Below are 22,213 nucleotides of genomic sequence, written 5' to 3' on the forward strand. Positions count from 1 at the left end.
GTTGGAAAAAAAATTTGAAAAGTCGATAAGTTGCTAAACCAGATTTATGCCAAAAAATCATACAAACAAAATCAATTACTTATTTACTCAAATATTTAATTATACCTTATTTTTTAATACTTATATTATAATTTGAAAATTTCTTAACTGCTGTAGCACGCACGATACAATATCATTAATATTTAATTTTGTTAAATGATAATAATTTGATATCAATAACTTTTTTTTTTTATGATTATCAATTAATATATTTTTAAAAATTGTTCTTTTTTTCCTTGGTCTTTTTTACCGATTACCATAAGCTGGCGAGCACCCTTTCAATTAAAAACTTATAAATAGTTTATTTATTTATTTATTCGATACGTTGTGTCACTTAATATTTTTCAGAACTGACTATCCACTATAGGTACCTACCCAGTACCCACCCACCACCCCTTTTAGCTGTGAGACAATTGTCTCACAAAAATCCTCTCGCGCCGCCACTGCGGTATACTATATTATTATACACCAGGAAAGAAAATAAAACAATACGTCTTGTCTGAACAATATATATTTAACGAAATATATAAATCTATTTTAAAAAATCCTGGATTCTGGGGCCCAAAATGAATTAACCATTAAGCTAAAAAAATTTCTAAAATAAACGAAACTATGCAAATTAATTTAGATATAAAGAAACAAAAGTAAATAATTGTAAATAACTAAATGATAATCATATTGCCGTTGAAGCATTAAATTGTATAAAATACGTATAAAAATATATTATACTCTTAGTTAATATAATTAAATTACGTAGTTTAGCATTGTGATTTTAAAATAAGACGTAATCAACTCACTAATGATATAACTTCTGGTAATTAAATTTACTAGAGTATTGTACCGCCTAATACACCGAGCATACTCACCCCTTTATTCTTTATTAATACAGTAATAATTATTCAAATTCATATTTCAGGAGTTTTTAAGTGTACTATTAAACTATATTTTCAAAAATTTCAAATGTTGTGTACTGTCAAAAAAAATTATGGTCTGTGGTCGTAAGTATAGTATATACATTTGTATGTTCACATAGTGAGTTTAAATTTTTACTGCGATTATCTCACTTTGTTTAATAGACAATGTTCCGAATTATTTTTTGTTATATTTTACTGTGTACACATTATCGCAAATTATTATAAAACCCATCACAATAAATATATACTTTAAATTATTTTAAACTTTTTTTGAAATAATTTTTTCAAGTTATAAAAAAACTGAATTTGGTAAAATATAATTTTTTAATTGATATTTTTAATTTATTTGATGGACAAATTATTAAATAAAATTTATTTACGGTTAACGAAATTCTTAAATTTGTGTAAATTGATAAACATATGAATTTTCAAAAAATAATAATTTGGACGAGTATATTTTGAATTACGATACTAGACGTACTTAGGATAATAGTCCTGAATAAAGGTTTTACATAAAATATAAAATATATTATGTTATATTTAGAAAATATGTAAAGTGCTTATTATACTCTGACAATTTGTATAAATTATTAAGTGCTAATATTATTATAATAATAAAATTATAAATAATGCCTACTATAGTTAGGTACTATATAATTTTAAAATCATTAAAGTCCCCATTTTAAACCTTAATAAATTAATATTTTTTTTGTGCCAAACAATTGATCTAACAATTTTCAGTGAAAAAGAGTGGTATTCATTTGATACCACAATGAAACTCATTAATAATAAAAATATAACTATTCGGAAATACGGTCTTAAAGTACCTAAGTATAATTAAAAATTCCAAAAATTATAATTTAAATTTATCCGTAGCTTAAAGAAAATTAATGGTGAACATGCTCGGTGATTCACGCATTAACTGTAAAAGTCAGAAATAATTTCAGATTTTATTAAATACAATATATTATTATCCAAGCTTTTATACTATATAACAACTGCCTAGAATTAACGTATTATATCTTTAATATAGTTACTATTATTTATTTTAAATTATTATTATAATTAATTATCATGTCGATCAGTGTTAAATATTACCTAGGTATTTATTGCATGCACTAAAAATGATATTTCAATGGAATATATTTTTTAACAAAATGTTTAATCTCGTAATTATAATTGTTTATTTTACCTCCAAATAATAAGTTTAATATCAAAATAAATATTATATTATTCAATAAATAGTTTTCTAACATTAGGTATACACTGTTAATTTTTTTTTTTTTAATGGCGTTAATTAATATTATTTAATTTTACCTTTTTATGAAAAAAAAAATTTTAATTTCATTATCTATATTATGTAAGCTATAATGAAGTCGATTTTATTTGTATATTTATTAATGAAAAATAGAAGCGAAATACAAAAGAAGATTTTCAATAGATTACCCATAAACTAATCGTAACGATTATAGTGCGTATAGTTTCAGACAATGAGAATTATTAATAATTTTAAATATTATTTTATAATATACCTAAGTGTTTTTTTTTTTATCGTCTAATGTATAATATTAAATTGTGGTACCCACCTTATATTAATCGACGTATTGTTTAGATAGTCGATCACATCTATCCCGGCGAATGGTCCTTTGTAGTCGGCAGCATTGTATATTTTCGTATAGTGTTCCGTCTGTAGCGGTAGGCTACAAATAAAAAAATAAATATTAATTATAACGGCAATAATGTTGTTTGTGAACAATAAATGTTAAACGAAGTTTTCGTTCTCACCCAATCGAACGACGGCCGCGGCGGAATAATCAGTGTTAAATACGCGCTACAGACCAGAGCAGAGTGATGTTCGGCCGTCCCAGTCCAGGGGTTTTAAGGGTACAACAAGTCGTAGCTGATATCCGTAAGGCGCACACAGCGTCATGCGCAAACGCGCAATCTACAAATAATATTAATATTTCGTGCGAACTATAATAATTTATCAAAACGTTAAAATATATATATGCATGGCATATTATCACATAAACGATTAAATGAAAAAAAATTGTTTAAGCGCGTTTTTAGTCTGAACAACAACACTGTGACAAAAACACAAAATTATTACTAAGCGTAGGTATTATTAACCTACCTATATATGTATATAGGTATATTATATATATATATATATATACGTTTATATTTTATAAAACTGATATTGTTTTATCGTGCTATTAACATTTTAAATAAACGCATATAACTAATGAGTAATTGCATACAGAGTGATCTGAGAGAAAATAAAATATACACATACTAATTTGGATGTAATTAATATTTATAATAATATTTTTATTTTCACGGATAAATATTATTTATTTTTAATTGATACTATAATATTACGGCGCCAAAGTAACGATTTATAGTGAAACAGAAGGATTTTGACACGGTTTGAATATGTTTAGACAGTATCTTCTTATATATGCGTCATGTAATAATTAGAAAAAACAAAAACCTTCGTGGAATAACTTTTGGAATCTAAAAACCAAACGACTACAAACTGTATATTATGGGAATTTTAGATTTTGAAAATTGTATGTTTGATATGTTTGGCCTATCCTATTGATATTAACATTTATTTATTTTCAGCATAATATATAGGTAAGCATATTGGTATTTAATTATCACTTTAATGTTTTTTTTTTTTATCCTAATTGAATTAAATAAGAACCTAAAATAATTATAATATACACATGTGACTGATTTTATAAAGATTTTACTGGATTTAATAGAAAATCAAAAATCAAAAAATGACGAGTGGCCAAGGATTACTTAGTTATTAAGCAAAATATAACTTTGTGGTTAATTTTGTATTTTATTCGTGAGTAAATAATAAACCAAACTTTTCGATATACTATTTTTTAGAAGTTTATATTTCAAATCAAGAAGACGTCCATGTGTCTGTCTCCGTCTTACTAACTTTTAGAATATTAAATTTATTTTCAGTGGAATACATTTTGTATCTTTAATTTTAATAAAAAGGATACATTTATTGGCCTATTGCCAAATTTAAATATAAGAATATAATCCATGTAATTGCATAGGATTATAATATTTAAATTTTAAAGTGAGTTGTGAGCATTTTATATAGTTATAACTCACATTAAAATATTTAAATGTTAATAAAATCTTATAAGATAATATTCTTACCACCACATTTTATAAAAAGGCCAATTCAGTTTAATATTAGAGCTAAAAACACAAAATGGATTTGTATGAATGCATATTATTTACTATACGTCGTACGACTTAACGTTTATAAGACGGATTAGCACGTCATGGGAGTGTGTATAGTATCTTATAGAAATTATAATAAACGTATAACAAAAATAATATAAATAGAAATCAGAATGATTCAACCGTTTTATTTTGATTATAAGAAGTAAAGTGGTATCGGCTCATAAGCTCAACGTTTACCACTGAATACTATGCTTTGGGTGAACATTTGTTGATCGATATTAAGTTGCGAACGCGTTTCAAGTTTCATTAGTCGACTTTATTTAAGTACAATATGTGTAGTTTATCTGATATCGTATTATTTGACCTATAAACGTTTAACCTGCCTAAGTTTTTCATTTAAATTAAACACCGTTTAATATGGAAATTTGTTTTTTGATTAGAAAAGTTTGCATAACCGTGAATCATCATGGGTTAAAATACAAATTGTATTTATTAATTAAATAAATGTATAATTTATCATTATTGATGATATTTCACAATCAGCTGGACAAATAATACTGATATGAAATGCAGAAAAAATAAACTGTGGTATATAATTATTACCCATGTTTTAATTATAGTCTAGAACATAAACGAATGATTAATTGGTATCTACCTATTTTTTTTTTTATGTGAGGTACCTCTCTTGTAGCCGAGGTGAATAAATCTCCCGACTTAATTTACATAAACGTACTTTATACACACACATATTTTTTCATTAAGTGTTTTGAAAATATGATGTTTTACATTACAATACATAAAACATTTTATTGTTAGTACCTATTTGGATTCTTGTTTTTTCAAGTTAAACTATCATACGTATTATTCTTTCACAGTTTCACAATAGATATAAATATACTACCAACTATAAGAATTTATTACAAACAAAATGTTGTGGATATTAAATATTAGAATGTAAATGTTGATCGAACTAACATATAAATGTATTTTGGCTGTTTATAATAATTAAACAAATTAATTAAAATAGTAAAAAATTTAAAATTCCGCAAAATATTTTTTACCATTCGTCCACATGAAATATAATAAAATTAAAATTTATAATTCAGAATAGTTTTATAAAATAAATTTAAAAAAAATATATAATAGTTAATTATATTATTATTTAATTATTATGGTCATATTATTCCAAGATTTATTTAATTTTCCATTACATGATTAAGCCCCTCTGTAAATTCACAGAGTATGCAACTTTATGCCCTGCTGAGTATTCCTTGTACGCTATATAGATTGTAGGATTCCAGCATAATTACATATTTTTAAACGGATAACTATTTTATTGGTTTTTACGTTGTTATTATTTCTTTAAATTCTTATATTTATTAAGGTATTTATATTATATTGTTATGGTAAATTAAATTTTCCACCTTCTACTAAATAAAGTTAAACATTCTAGGAAAATAAAAAATACTGATTGACTTAGGTACTTAATTAAAAATAATATATTAAATATTTAAAAAATGTTACGGCTGTAATTCACAGTTGATCATTTTCACTAGGATTTTAAATTTAAATGTGACACAATTAATTTAATTCTTAATAAACAAAAATCTTTTATTTGCATTATATTTACTTGCAGGAGGGTATATAATATATATATAACATAAATCATATAGGTGGAAATTCAGATGTGTAGAATAAATATTAAATTATTCTATTTTTCTATTAAAATGTCATATTAAATAAACGCTGTCGAATTCGAAAACAAAATATTGGTTAAATAAAAAAAAATTATTATTTTATGCACTTCAACTAAATAACCAAAATTAATTAAGTTAAAAATGGTTTAGCAGTCTACGTCACTGTTTTTTTCTCGGTTTTCAAAAGTTTTTTATTATCTACTGATAAATTGCAAAAAATATCTTTGATGAATTTTTAATTAATTGAATAGCTGCATCATTTCAGTGTTATTTAAAAAAAAGTTTTCGGACAAAATAAACAGAACCAAAATAAAAAAAATTATGTTTACATGATTACAATGTTTTTTTTTAAAGCTCAAATTAATTTAACTTACATTATGCTCACAACATATTATGTACAACCTTCATAGGTATAAAGTATATAATATTACATTTACAAGCGACACTATTAGGTCATCCTATGTAATATATAAATTCATTTATAGAACCGTAATTACCTAATGAAATTTAATTACAGCTTATTGATTACACATCACAAAACACTGGGTTATTCAGTATATTAGGTATATCAAATAATATATTTGTATTATGAGAAATTAATATTTCAGTTCATTGCTCTATACGAATTTTTCGTCTACACTCAATTAATTTACAAACGTGAATGAAGTTAATAGAAATAACGTTTGTCACCGAAATTGAAGGGTTGAATCTAAAGGAGTCATCGCGGAGGGCAGCGAAATTTCCATGGTTTTTTTTATAATATTATACCCAATATAGATACGTATTTTGCATTATGACAAACAGAAGCAATAAAATAAAAATTAACCCCCCCTCCACTAATTTTAATTTAATTATGGCTTTGATTTACTATGATTTATATTATTATAGTGGTATCACGATATACTGAAAAGTTTTCTTATGTAATACTGACTACTGGATGTACGTATATTAAATATTGAGGGCAACTTCACATTACTAAAGATACAGATAACATTTTTTCTTGATTCAAAGAATTACCATATTATTCAAAATTATAAAACATAAACAATAAGAAAAAATTAAAATTCCTTAAAATCAAAAGTATTCTAAAAATTGAAAAAAGATATAAAAATATATTTCATAAATAATAAATATACTGACGATCTCTATATTATGATGACTCAGTGAGATTGGTCAAAACTGAGGACACAAAAGAAAGTACCTTAAGACTAAAAAACACATTAAATGTCTAAATCTACAGTTTTAAACTAAGTGTTGCAATAAATGTTCTTGTTGGTTTAACAATAATGAATAATGATAATAAAAAGTATTTTTTTTTTGTGTCCGTCATCATGATTTGGAACAGAAAATAAGACATAATCTTCAACATTGAGGGTGATTTATGGTAGACACTTTGATGTGGTTAGTACCTTGGAGCTTTAGGGGAGAAGATCAAAAGTAAATTTCTTAATAAAATTCAGAAAAGAACTAACAAAAACAGTAGATAACGCAACTTTAGTTCGCGTCAAAATCAATTGTTTTTTTTGTTGTTGTTGAAACAAAGAAAGAAATATTCGTAGAAAGTTCTCTACATATATTTATATTATAATTTTCTGTATATGCAATAATTCTTTAAATATTACAATTTTTTCATTTTGAACAGTATTTAGTAATATCATTTTAAATTTTTAACTTATTTAAATTTTTTCCATCAATATTCTGAACATGCGATTGCAGATTAAGATTCTTAATAATATTTTGTTCATAGTAGTTTTAATACTTTAAAACATGCATAGGTATAATAACTAGGTGCAATATATTTTTAGGCTTTTAAAGTATATAGATTTTTCGTCTTACCTAATTAGTTAAGTTGTTTTTATTCAAAAAATATTAATTTTGGAAACTTGAAATTTTTCGATGGTACATGGATTCAAAATATTTAGTCTAATTTTATACCAATCATATCATTCTTTGGTACGCCGATAAGTTAATAATAATAACAAACTTCTACGATACCTATAATATTATAATTATTATTAGTATGTATGTAATATACTATAATATTTTTAGATTAAAAATTAGTGAAACGTACAATATAACTTAAAGAAAAATATCCTTAGAAACGTTTATGTACACGACATAACATTCAGTGTATGAAATAGGATTGAGATATCTGGGAATTTAAAATTGTAAACTTCGTTTTGTACATTGTGCATTTTTTCAATTGCTTACAATTTTTAATTGTCATACGTAATTAGTGTTTTTTACATTTTATTATTTATTTCTTCAATTAGTATTTACATAACAATATGAAAAATGTTTTTTTGAATAATTTTCCTCATTGGTTACTGGTTAAATAATACATTCATAAACGTATATAAAACAAGTATGCAAAATATTATTTTTTATATCTATATATATTTTAAAATTATAATTTTGAATTTTTCCATTTTAGATTCTGAGAGGGGCGATGAATGTATTAATTTTATAATCATGTGTTTTTTTTCAATTTTTTTTTTTTTGTGTCTATACATGATGAGAATTCAAAATAATGCTTAGATTTTCAACTCCTGTATCTTTTTAGATGGGAAAATGAATCTGGATGGTGCATTAGGGAGGTCAAAATTCCATATAGTCTTTTTTTCTATAAATATCGTGAAAATGTAATATAAGGGTCCTGATATATGGTTACAATATCAGTTTAAAAATATTAAAAATACATAGGCACAATTTTTTTCTATAATCATTTCAATTTCAATTTCTTACAAAATTTATAAATTTTAAAATTTAATAATTATTTTGTAGTTAAAAATGTATAAAATGTTCAATGTTTATAGCTAAGGATTGAATATTTAAAACTAGGTTCCACGTAAATAGGTAATATATAAATTACTTTATTCACAATAATATCATCAAATATACTTAATATGTAATGTCAAAGGCTGACTGACCGTCTCACATTATATGATTGAATTAAAATTTAACACCGTCCATTACAATGACCAACTACTGAACAGCAGAGCGACACCCACTTACCCACATTTTTGTATGAGTTAAATATTAATTATTTTTTTTATTTTATTCAGTGCATTATAAGTTTTTTTTTATATCTGGGGAATTTGTTTTTAGGTCATTTTTAGGTTACTTTTTAGAAGTTTTTTAGGTCATTTAAATCCGTGCCTGGATAATAATAAATAACGCTATATGTTTATTGTGTCACAACGATGTTTTTCATTCCATTTTTCTAATTGAAAAATAAATTACTTAAAATAATATAAATATAATAGAATTAATTAGTATCCTCAGAAATAGAAACTGGCACACCGTCTTCATTCATATACCTAATATATGATGATTGAATTCCAATTTAACATTTCTATTATAGCAGTGGTGGTTTTAAGTGAGACTATGGGGTTGAATGCCCCCAGACTTGGAACTTGGTTAATTCCTTTTAATATGCAAATATTAAAAAAATATAATTTATGGAAATTATTAATGTAACAGTAAATAATATTGTAGAAGGTTTAAAACATAACAAGAATTAAACGTCTATCATGAAGTTGTGTCAAAACTGCAATTGCATTATATTTTCCAAGTACTCAATGACGAGGTGCATTCGAAATGTACTACACAAGCAGAGCGAGTTGACCGGTTTTTTAATTTATATTCGTGTTAAACAGCGTAAAAGTAATAATTTACTATACGATTGACATGTGTATTTAATTCTTAGGTCAATTTATTCGTAAAGGTATACATCTATACAACAACGATATCTTTGTGCTTTCGTATGGTAGGTTACAAACAATTTAGTGAAAGTCTCCTGGTGGTCTGTCGAAAAAATATCATCCGGTTTGCCAATCTACTCGAGATGGCGCACAAACATTGTTCGAGCAATTATTGAATTACTACCGCAATTTGTCCACATATAGATAGCGTCATACACTGCTGATAGGATTTAATTGAAAGTAGAAATTTAAAAATTAAATATCGAATAAGATATTTTTAATGATTTCTATGCTTATCTGCGTGACGTTTTTGATTCGCCGTTGTTATAATCTATACATATATTATTATAATCTAATTTTGTCATTGAAGTTTAAGTGTGAACGTGATGTAATAGGTAAGTAAAAATGTAATAGGTAGTTGCCTCGAAGTACGGTGTTAACATTTATATGATAGTATTTAATTAAAATTAATTGAAACAAAACGTATGGCCTCGAATGAATATCTCATAATATTACCGCAGTGGGATGTATTAATTACTATATAAATGCGAACAATGCATTTATATTATATAACTACCCTTTTAATGTTCACGCCATAGGTACTATTATTACACTAAATATTACCTACATTAAATGAATTAAAATTCGTCCGAAGATTTATTATATAAATTACGGAGGAAATTACAAAATATACAGCTCGGTAGCTCGTATATTTATGCCGAATTTTCGGAACACTCTGTGACGATAACCTTACCTACCAACGTCTTATTAACTATAATTATAGAAATTCATTTACGAATCTATAATTAGTATTATTTATAAATACGTCTCAATTAGTGTCTCATTCTGTAAAAATTAAATATACATTTTTTTTTCATAAATCATTCTTAGGAATGTAGTAAATGCACAACGCACACATGACTCTCTCCAGCACCCATTGACTGTTATAAATGTTTATTGATTTTACATAACTGTATTCCTGTTTTCTTCATTCTTATATCAAAATATAGCAGTAATGACACTTTGATAGATACCAAGCAATTTTCTAAACACTATTTTTTTTTAATTAGTTGTGTTATTATTACGATTAAAGGTATACCTAATAGAACGGTAGATATTATAAAGTATATTATATCAACAAAAAATACTTCACAGTAAACGCTTACGGGGCTTTGATATGTCAAATTTTGATGCATTTTCTTTTATCTGATAGATGAGAACTTTATTCAGGTGAGATCAAAGACTGAACTTTTATTTTACTTTAAATAGCGCTAGACAAATACGTTTGAAAAATAACAAAAGTTGTGTATTATTCAATTGCATATTTTAATTTCTATAATTATAATTTTTAAAATCAGGCTTTGATCTGACCTGCAATTTATTTTTGAATAAAAAAAATTGATTATATCCGACTACTCTACAGGGCGTGAGAGTTTTTCCTGTAAGAAATATTTTTGTACTAAAAACGCGCCACCACCGACGCCCTTATCGGATTGACAATGCTAGATATTTACAAAGATGTACCACTAACAGCCAAAGAAGTACTCAATGAACTGGCTGAAAATTCTCGTTAACTTGATTTTGTTCAATGATTTATAGTATTATAATTTTTTTTTTTATTTTTTTTTTTTGAACATTTATTAGGAAATATACAATCTGTAAACAACAGTTACAATAATTGTATGAGCGTGATAAATATATATATATATATTTGTCACGTTACAGGATATTAACACTTGAGAAGAGTAGCTACCCAGCAGTAATACTTAGTAAAAGTATACCTAGTAATACTATATATATATAAGTCACTAGTCACTTCATAAGCTAAATTTAACAAATATTTTGTGCTACAAAAATTGTATATTATTTTTTTATATTTTGTAATATATATCTCATATCTCATTTATATATATTATATATCTCCTATATAGATAATAAAAAACATTTCAATACACCACCCCCCACCCACACACACGCACGAACGCACGCGCGTGCACACACACATTCAAAATAACTCAGCACGTCTCTGAATGCACTAGTTTCCTTAATTTACAATATGGTGTATAGTCATATTATGTCATTAAATAATAATATGCAAATCTATACACCATTAAATTATAACAATTTTACATAAAATGTAAGAATGTTATATTTCCATATTTATTAACTAAATAAATTATGCATACAACATTAAAACATAGCTTATAACATTTGTCATTGTATATAAAACTTGTACTACATTTCAATATCATCTATTTTGAATGCATGAAAAAAATGTAACGTTTCTTGTTTCGAAAATCAAGTAACAAGGTATATATTGAAATCAAAACTTCAAACCGGTTAGATTGTAGGATCAACAATGTAGATAAACGAATATATTATTATTATGATATTATGAGAGACGAATACGTTATATAATATTATTTAAATACGATTATCATCATTAAATTGTTTTCCTTTTTTTTTAATATTTGAGCGTAACAACTCTGACATTAAAACAAATACAAATAAGAATCATGTTTATAGATTTTCATAGCATATTTTTTTTTTAAATTACTTATATAAAGTATAATTTACCGGTATTCGATATTATTATTAATTATTGCCCCTAAAACAATTCCTGATTCATCTGTAATATGTAGTAACTGAGCTGTGTGAGAGTACAACCAATATGTTTTTATTCTGTCGTTCGATTTCTGCTCAAAACTCAACATTTTGGGGGAAAAATACCGTAACAAATTTTTTAATACAAATATTTATTATATATTACAATATGAATATAAATATTTTAATTTAATTACAAACACAGTTAAACAGTTATAATACAATATTAGTAATTAACATTATTATATTTTAAACATTCATAAATAATGAAAAAAAAAATGTTGGCACATAGATATTTTATAATTTAGTCTCCAAAAACTTAAACTAAAAAAAACACTTAAAATATATTTAATTCAAAAAAATAAAATATACATGTATATTATTAAGTCATACTCACAGTCTGTCTAAAAATATGTTTTTACTATATTGTTTTATAAACACCCACGCCATTGAAGTTTTATATATAACCAAACTAACCTAACGTGGGAAATTTTTCGGTTGGATTGACAGTGGACGATTCACGTTTGCTGTTGGGCGAAATCGAATTCGAGTCACCGTAAAAATGTTCGGTATTGAGTTTGTAGTCATTGTAAGAGTTTCCAGCAACTGGAGAACTGGGTATAGTATAAGAACTACTCTGGATTGAGTTGGAATCGCTATACGAGTTAGCGGAAATTGAATTGGAGTTGGTGAAAGACAAGCTTGGAATGGAGTTGGTGTCTCGGTACGGGGTACTCGGACCACCAGTAGAAGACACTGCGGCAGCTGGTGGTGCACTAGTCGAACCAGCAAACTCACTGTTTACAGTACTGGTTAAGGAATAGGATATGCTGGGAATCGAAAAGTAATTGGGAACACCACTTGACGCACTATTCGAACTGCCGGAAACTGGAAGGGGGACCGTGTAATAGGTGTTCGAGGGAGTCTGGTCGGGTTTGGCGTTCGAACCGAACGCAAGGAAGTCTTTTGTATTTCCGGGGAGCTGGCCGCTGTTCGGGGCATTGGAGACCTGGTTCGGACCGGAAGTACCGGCTACAGGAGCCGCCAACAAGTCAAAATTGTTACCGGGATAGTTGTTATTATTGTTATTGCTGTCAGCGGATGGATAGGAAGATGACGCAGTAGACGGAATGTTCACATTTTGTCGATAATCGACTGACGATGCTGGCGCGGTGTACGGTGGAGGTCTCAGCTCCAAAATTAGATCTGGTGCGGATCCAGTTCCAGACGTGACCAGTGGACTCGCTGAACCGCTAGATGCGGATGGTTGATATGCAGAAATACGGAAATCTTCGGCGGTGGATGGATATGACTGTTGTGGTGGCGTAGATGTGGCGGCTACATACGACTGTTGCAACGGCGCAGATAATGCAGCCTGATATGACTGTTGCTGTGGTACAGATCCAGAAGGAGAATATGACTGTTGCTGTTGTATAGAACCAGAAAGAGAATATGTCTGTTGCTGTGGTACAGATTTAGTGGCTGGATATGACTGTTGCTGTGGTACAGATTCAGCGGTCACATACGACTGTTGAAACGCAGTGGATCCAGAAGTCTGATACAACTGTTGCTGTGGTACAGATCCAGAAGGAGAATACGACTGTTGCTGTGGTACAGATTGAGCGGCTGGATATGAGTGTTGCTGTGGTATAGATCTAGAAGGAGAATATGACTGTTGCTGTGGTACAGATTGAGTGGCCGGATATGACTGTCGCTGTGGTATAGATTCAGCGGTCACATACGACTGTTGAAACGCAGTAGATGCGGTGCCTGGATATGACTGTGAAAGTGGCACAGGTATTACAGCCGAATACGACTGTTGCTGTGGTACATATGCGGAAGCTGGATAAGACTGTTGTAGCGGAGCAGACGCGGCGGCTGGAAATGACTGTTGTGGTGACGCAGATATTGGAGTCACATACGACTGTTGTCGTGGTATAAATACGGATGTGGGATATGATTGTTGAAGTGGAGCAGATGCGATGCCTGGATATGACTGTTGAAGTGGAGCATAAGTTGCATACGTTTGTTTTTGTGGTACAGGTACAGTAGCTGAATATGACTGTTGCAGCGGAGCAGGGGCGGCGTTAAACGATTCCGCCTGAACGCGCTGCTCGTTAGGTCTAGTCTGTTGCAGTGAAACTGTCTTTTGAGCAGTCGGCTTCGCGGACTCGGTGGCTGGAAGTCCGGTGATATGGGTTTGATCTAGACCAGCATTGGCAACCGATGGACTGTACTTTATAGAGACCGGGAGTGAGGGCGATGAACCGGAAGCCAGCGAAGGTTTGAACTGAAGCTGGTTAAGCGTTGACTCGGAAAATGGATAACCAATCGAGTCAAACCCAGAGCCGAACGCTGTAGTGGAGTACGGGTGGGACAAGTGCAGTAGTCCGGCGGACGTGCCCAAACCGTCTATTGCGTCATTTAACCCGAAGCCCGCTGCGGTGGACGGGAATCCAGAACCGTAACCGAAATCTGGCAACGTTGCGGACGGTCCGAAACTACCGAATTCCGTTGTCAGCGGGGAAGTCAAATCCAGGTTAGGGTCGGCGGGGCTGCGTTTGTGCTGTTGAAAGACGTAAGCATTGGTCGGCGACGGTGCTGCAGCCGCTGGTCGACCCGGTCCAGCAGTTAGGGCCAAGCCCACGACGACACACATCTACAAAAAATAAAAAACCACACACGTAAGCATAAAACGTTTATACCGAAGTGATAATGGAACATTTATGTAGGTATAATATCATAATAATTTCTCTAAAAGTGATAAAAACTACGATCGGGGATCGTACTACGCGATATCGCCTCCAACAACGCATTAGGCGGATATCGTCTTTTATATACATGTATAAATTATTATTGTCCTATATTCTTATACATAAGTGCGACGACGGAAATCGTTACATCCACCGTTGAAGATCGAGAATATTGTACTATATAATAATATATTACCTTTAAACACTCCATGCCGAAAATGCGCATAATATTAAATGTCCGCTGACTGTTATTGACTGATAGCCGACTGCCGATGCGCTTGCCGTTTTATAATAATATTTTATAACCGGTAAAGAAGATTCCCATCGATCCTCTTCCTTCCCACCACTCGCCCACCATCATCTCAAAACGGTCGCGTTATTATAGTTGTACGAGTTTTTTTACTTCTCGTCGTTTTTTTTTTTTTTGTACTTTCTCTGTAGGTATAACACGCTATACCCACATAATATTTCAATAATATACAAATAATAATAATAATAATATTATGTACTTTCGCATAATAATTATTATTGGACGCTATTCCGGTTACGCGTATAATATTATATTATTATGTACCCGTATTAATAATAATAATACTTTGTGTATATATAGGTATATAGGTAAACGATGGTTACAGACTCCGATATTATTATACTGGCCTTAACGGCGTGTGTCTGCGATGTCGTCGTAATAGCGAAATACATGATGCCGATCGCGCACACGTATATATATATGTATACTTATTTAGTATATACCTATGTATTAAACATTTGTATATTGTGCATCAAAGCCGACGATATACCTGTACTCGCACATATATAGTATTAAAGACGAAAGACCAGTTTCCGCAGACGCTTCTTCTTCTACACCTCTGGCAGCGTGTTGTACTCGGCGGCGGCGTGTATAGAAGAAATCCACACATGTCACCCACGTCGATTTAACTCTCGTTCGGTAACCCGTTCGGGATTTTACATTATTATTATTATTATTATTATTATTATTATTATTATTATATTATACGCATTGTGTAACCGCACTCTAAAACAGTCTCCTTACTTCCGGTTTAAGCCGTTTTTTTCGCGTTCCACGATAATATTATGCCATGTATTGCTATACGTACCGATATTATTATGCACTATGTAGAAGATTTTTAATTTTAAATATTATGTCAATGAAATTTTTTTATTCGTAGGTATCACGAGATATACTTAGATGATTAGTATTCACTATAGTAAACATAGTAAACATTGATACCTACCGAATGATATTCATCTACGTATGAAGCCATCATTCAGAAATTACTTGTCAATGATTATAATACTTTTAGAGTTATTATAACTCAATCAGTTTTTAGTTACTCATCACTTAATAAATAATACGTAATATTATAAAACACAAAACGTTTTTTTGTTATAACTTTAGAATGACGTATTGTGATGTTATGAGTTTGTGATCCACGAGTCAGGGCTTTATGGAGTTTTATAGTTAAGTTTAAATTATTTTATATGGTTTTATAAAGCAACTTCTACATTGAATGTTAACAGTGTATCTTTGTTTCATAAAATTAAAATACTTTTAAAAATGTTCTCCCATACAGTATAGTCAGTATATTACTAGAATATCTGAATATACAATAAATATTAAAACACATACATTTTATTTTTAGATTCTGAGCGTAGCGAATGTATGTATTGTATTTAGTATTTACAATAATGTGTGTTTTTTTTCTGTATGTCACAAAAAATTGGGGTAGTTAAAATATTCCGACTATCGACAAAAGCATATTTTCTGATAGAAAAGTGAATCTAGTTGGTACTATTAAGAGATTAAAATTGAAAATTCCCAATAGAAAGCGTCGGGAAAAATAAAAAAATAAAGTGAAAAATAAATAAATACTTATTATTTTTTGCACAAACCCAAGTTTTGAAAAAAAACCATTTTATTATTTTAATTTTAAATTTTTTACCAAATATTAATTATATTAGCATTTTTCATATATGGTGACATTTTTGAAATATTTTGACTCTTTTTGAGCTATTCATAGCATTGAAAAATCTTTCAAATGTTGTAATTTTTTTTTAACATTATTCTCGATAAAAATTGTTCTTTTACTAAAAAAGCTTGAATTTTTAATTCAAGGTATCTCGAAAGTTTGTTTAATGGAAATTTAAAAATATTAAAGCTTATATTACTTTTTAAAACTTTTTAACCCAACAAAAATTGTTATCAATATTTATATAAAAAAATCTAAAAATAATATTGGAAACTTCAAATGTCTATAAAGAGTTCAAAATGAGTCAAAGTAGTTTGAAAATTTTATCATGACGTATAAAAATGATAAAATAATCAATTGATGATAGTTAAAAGTATCCAAGGTAGAAGGTTATAAATTTTTGGATTGCACCAAGGAATGACTAGGTTTCGGTAAAAATTCCCGTTTTCCTTTATTTTTTTTTTGTTTTTCCGGATTAATTAAATAAGTACTGAGATTTTTCAATTTTTACCTCTTGAAAGTATAATCTGGATTCAATTATTTATTAGAAGCCATCCTCAAACTTGAACATCATTTAATGTAGTCAAATTTTTATATACCTAGATGTAAGAAAAAAACAAATCATTGTAACAATACATTCATCGCTCCACTCAGATCTAAAAGATCTGGGACCCCGCATATAACCCCCCCCCCCTCTCATCAGCATAACAATACAATACACAGTATACACATCTTAGATTTTTAAAAAATGAATGTTTGTAAGTAGGAACCTATATTATACTCGTTTGAGCGATGTACAATCATTAGAATACAAGAATTATATTTGATTACCTAACAGTTTATTTGTTATACCTACCTACGTATTTATTTTTGTCATTAAAACATTAAATAATTGGTATATGATATTTTAACCCGCGTGACTTGACTATATTATAAATGTTACAAAAATATAAAATTTGCAAATACGGTAATATGATATACTACGCATAATATAATATTTATGGTAAAAAAGAAAAACAAATATTTGAATTTAATACATGTGTTATGAATGGGTAAAATAAACAAGGTACATGTAAAATTGTATTACATTATAATATTATATATCACTAAAATTCATACTGTAATGACTAAAGTTCGGGTTCAAATGCTTTATTTGCTGTTTAACCAACTTTGACTGAGGTTAAATACATTTCAAAATATTCCATTACTTAGCCAAATAAAGTAGAATCTAATTTATATTTTACGTATTTGTGTAGGTATGATATATAATATACTATAAAATATAGGTAAGCATATATACATTGAAGACTAAAGGGATTCATGTTTTCAGTGATGATTTCGAATATAATGAAGGAATTTTCCGATCACGAATGTTTCATTGTAATTTCATAATAATATTTTACTGTGGTACTGAGCAAGATAGAAATGTTTTCATCGCAGAAGTAATTTTTATCATTAATAAGCATATTATTTTAATGTTTGATTTGTAGTTATTTTTTAGATTGCCCAACGTCCAACAACACTATAATATGTGATAGTATTTTAATTATAAATAGACCACAGAGATAAAATATTACTATGAAAAATTATTTTGTCGTCGACCCAAATTAATCTTTGCCACAGTCCTCACCAGTTTTTGTCAAATCATGGTGAGCAATTTGCTTACTGTTGTATAGGTACTTGTATACGCCGAGGCCCGATCGAGTGGTAATAATGCAATAATAGGTACTACCTAACCAGTAACCAGTAACAACAGCCAGTATGGCAATTTATTGGCATTTAGCTGTATATTATATTACGGTAGGTACTACGTACGTATACGGTATACCTATATAACAGTATAGAATCCTTGTGAATACTATTGAAATTTATTTTTAAAAATGTGTTTAATTCTATAATAAAAATGTATTTAAATACAAATATATATACATTTATTATTAAAAATCATTTTAAATACTTTTTAATAATTAAACGTAATATTATATTTATGCTTGATTAGAAGAGATCTTCAGGAACGAAATTTGTCTTGGTATTTTTTTATTTCAATATATAAATATTGTTAAATAATGCAATTTTTTAAATAACAGTAGATAAAATCAACAAATAAATCTATCTAATATAGGTAACTAAAATTATACTTGAGCTGATTTTAGTGTTTTATATATTAATAACTTTTGTTATTTTTAACGCAATTTCAAATGTAATTGAAATATAACAAAAAAGTATTTAGTTCCTTAACGGGTACCTACTACCTATCTATGACATATTATTATTATTTGTTTGCGACCAGTAGGTAATCCTTGTATATATTTAAAATATTATAAACATATTATGTTATTCATAAAAAGTAGCATACGTTATGCTGTATTACGCAAGTCACCATACCTATATAGCTTGGTGCAGCTAATGTCGACGCCGACGTTGTTATTTTATATTTCTACTTCATATAAATATATATAATATTCATAATATTTATTCATATTATGCTCCTATATACGGGCACTGTATTGGCTTTTCGCTCTAACGCGATACACTACGTATGTGACGTGCATTATACATATTTTATACTAACCGGCCAATTATGCGGTGTTTTATACTCGAACGAACCGCCGCGCCGAGTAAGGTACACACTACACATACGTCTAATATAATATGGTAGGTATAATGCGTGTGACTGGATAAGCCGATACACGTGCGTATGTACCATGAGTACATGACATTTATATACAGTTGGACTGATTAATATTAATAAAATATTCACGCTTGCGACGGCTTGAATGGCTGAGAGAGAGAGAGAGTGAGAGGGTGATCAGAAGTGAGAACTATATAACGCTTTCTCGTTTATATAATATACGGGACGACCAGAATTTAAACGGATATAATACACATCAGTAGTACAGATAAGGGGGCACTTGTGGGGGGGGGGGGATTGCTAGCCTCTAATCAATAACATTTCAAAGTTCAAGTCCAGCAACACAAACGTTAATAAGCATTTTTTTTAATTTGATACAATCCATGTATTGGTTATTGATAACTCGCTATTATACTTGGGCATTTATTGTATTAATGATTAGAATGTTAATATTTTTTTTTTTAAATAATACGTATATAATAATTAAGCATAAACACGTGTGGGTGTGTTAAAAAGTGGAATAGAGAAAAAATCCACCTGCACTAATTTGTGTTGGTGTACAATTTTAGTCAGTACATGAAGCACCCACATAATTTTCATTGCAGTCATCCATATAGGTACCATAATATTTATAGTATAGGTATTCATCTGGTACTTATACATTAATTTTCATGGTAAATTCTGGGAAAAATTTTTTTAAAATATAATTTGAAGCAGGGTTTGTAATAGTTATAAAAACGTTATGATTATAATGTTGTATTTGACAAAAAAACGATTGGAATTTGTAAACGTTAGTATAACGGAAAGCGATAATCAAAAATAATTAAATATCGCAAAACAAAACATATAGTAATTAACAAAATATATTATATATCATTAAACAAAACATAACGCAAAACGTAATTTATAGTATTTCATTTAGGTAACGAAAAACGAAATATTTTAAAATCTATTTATTTAAAAGGTCTATTGGTTTCATAGAAACATTAATTATTTCATGCTAACAATTTAAGAATTGAATATATAATATTCCGTATCCGGGCCAATGCATACCCGAATTAGTTATTATTCTTAAATTTAATAATTATCAACATTATTTTGAATAGCGATAAAAACTCGGATAACGTTTTAATTGTAAATAACATAAAACAGATTTTTTTTCCAAATGCAAAATCCCTGATTTTAAGTTTGTGTAGCACAACACATTAATAAAAAAATTAAATTTTTCTTTTTTTATCACAGTTTTTTCTAACAAATAATTTTGATTAAAACTTATATATTTTTAATAATCAAAAACAACTAGTTAATATATTTCTAAAAATGTTGGTATATTAATTGTATCAATTATTTAATAAATTGTATCATATTTACAAGCTTTCAAAGCTGAGGCTGGTGAGTGGTGAGTAAATTATTGCAAAGGCGAGCAACCTACCCTGGCAAGTGTTGTACTAACTTTCTCTACTCTGATTATTTAAACATTAAATAAATCTGAATTATTAATGAATAATTTATTTGTTGTGTGTGATTTTAATACATCTATATTTTTGGAAAGTATTCTGCAATCTACTTTTGATTAAATTAAAAATATTGTAATACTTCGAGAGTTTAAGCTACCTAGGTATGTATATTTTTAAATTCAAAAATTTAATTTGAGAATAAGTGTATCCAGTTAAATTAATCATTTTTATGCATTGTACATTTGTACAATGTACATCAACAGGTACCGTATCCATATAATATTTTGGCCGGATCGTGTGGTTTTCGTTACGCGATTTAATACATTTTAATTTATAATACGTAAACAGTTTGTTATACAGTTTGTATTACACACATTAATAATGATTTAAAATTTAAATGATTACATCAGTGGGCTTGCGGGAATTAAAAATAATGTTATATACACAAATAACCGTCCAAATATATATAATAAAACAATTTGGTGATGGCTAATGATCCAAACAGCGATGTGTAACTTAAAGGTGTGGCGATTTCTTGTTTTATTTCCGGGTGATAAGTAGTTCTAAGAGATTGATGCTGGCCCTGGTAGATCAGCTGAAACAGCTGAACAATATGTTAAGTTAAATTATTATATAATCAATATTCGTTATTGTATTGTAGAAGCCAATGGGTTAATTGGTATTACTATAAACTTCGTGTTAAACGAAAAATGAAAGTTTATCAAATATTAAATCCGAATACTCTATCGACTCGAGAGAGTTAAATACTAATATTGTTGAATAGAACCGTTTGGAATTCAACGATAATACGTTTGTAGTTTAATAATAAAATTGTATACCAATAACATATGCCAGCTGTAATATAAAGTATAAATGTAGGTATAATTATTATTATGGCCCGAGTTAAAAAAAGTTTGGCCACCACTGGTATAATATATTATTTTTATATTATAGAGAAATGCACCTAGTAAAATACACGACTACACGAAGTATTTCTCATAAACTATGCTAAATTGCTATAAATATTTTATTATGAAACATAACTTATTGTATTATTTTTTAATTGATCTTTATTCCGATTTGAATAATTGTCCATTAACCTAACAAGAATTTAAAATACAAATACAAATAACGGACTTAAGATTGTATAAAAACAATACATAATAAATAACATTGGATATGGCAGTTTACTCCTACATTCAT

At 28.3% G+C, this 22,213-nt stretch overlaps 2 protein-coding genes across 2 annotated transcripts in view; both read right to left on the reverse strand.

Annotated features, from left to right (window-relative positions):
• The window catches only part of LOC100571913, a 24,791-nt gene extending 21,922 nt beyond the window's left edge, over positions 1-2,869 (reverse strand). Inside the window, exons 1-2 of the mRNA XM_016807703.2 lie at positions 2,739-2,869; positions 2,540-2,653 (exon numbers count right to left, since the gene is read on the reverse strand). The gene's annotated coding sequence lies outside the window, so the exon portion shown is untranslated. The remainder of the gene's footprint in view (positions 1-2,539; positions 2,654-2,738) is intronic.
• A 9,417-nt stretch (positions 2,870-12,286) lies between these two features.
• On the reverse strand, positions 12,287-15,276 carry LOC100165396 (altered inheritance of mitochondria protein 3). Its single transcript, XM_001948617.5, has 2 exons — positions 15,127-15,276; positions 12,287-14,836 (listed from the first exon to the last, which is right to left on the reverse strand). Exons 1-2 carry the CDS (start codon positions 15,154-15,156, stop codon positions 12,650-12,652), a joined length of 2,217 nt encoding a protein of 738 aa, XP_001948652.2. The 5' UTR covers positions 15,157-15,276; the 3' UTR covers positions 12,287-12,649.
• Positions 15,277-22,213: the final 6,937 nt, after the last annotated feature.

The sequence above is a fragment of the Acyrthosiphon pisum genome, chromosome X (genome assembly GCF_005508785.2).
Source record: "Acyrthosiphon pisum isolate AL4f chromosome X, pea_aphid_22Mar2018_4r6ur, whole genome shotgun sequence".
NCBI classification, from domain to species: Eukaryota; Metazoa; Arthropoda; class Insecta; order Hemiptera; family Aphididae; genus Acyrthosiphon; species Acyrthosiphon pisum.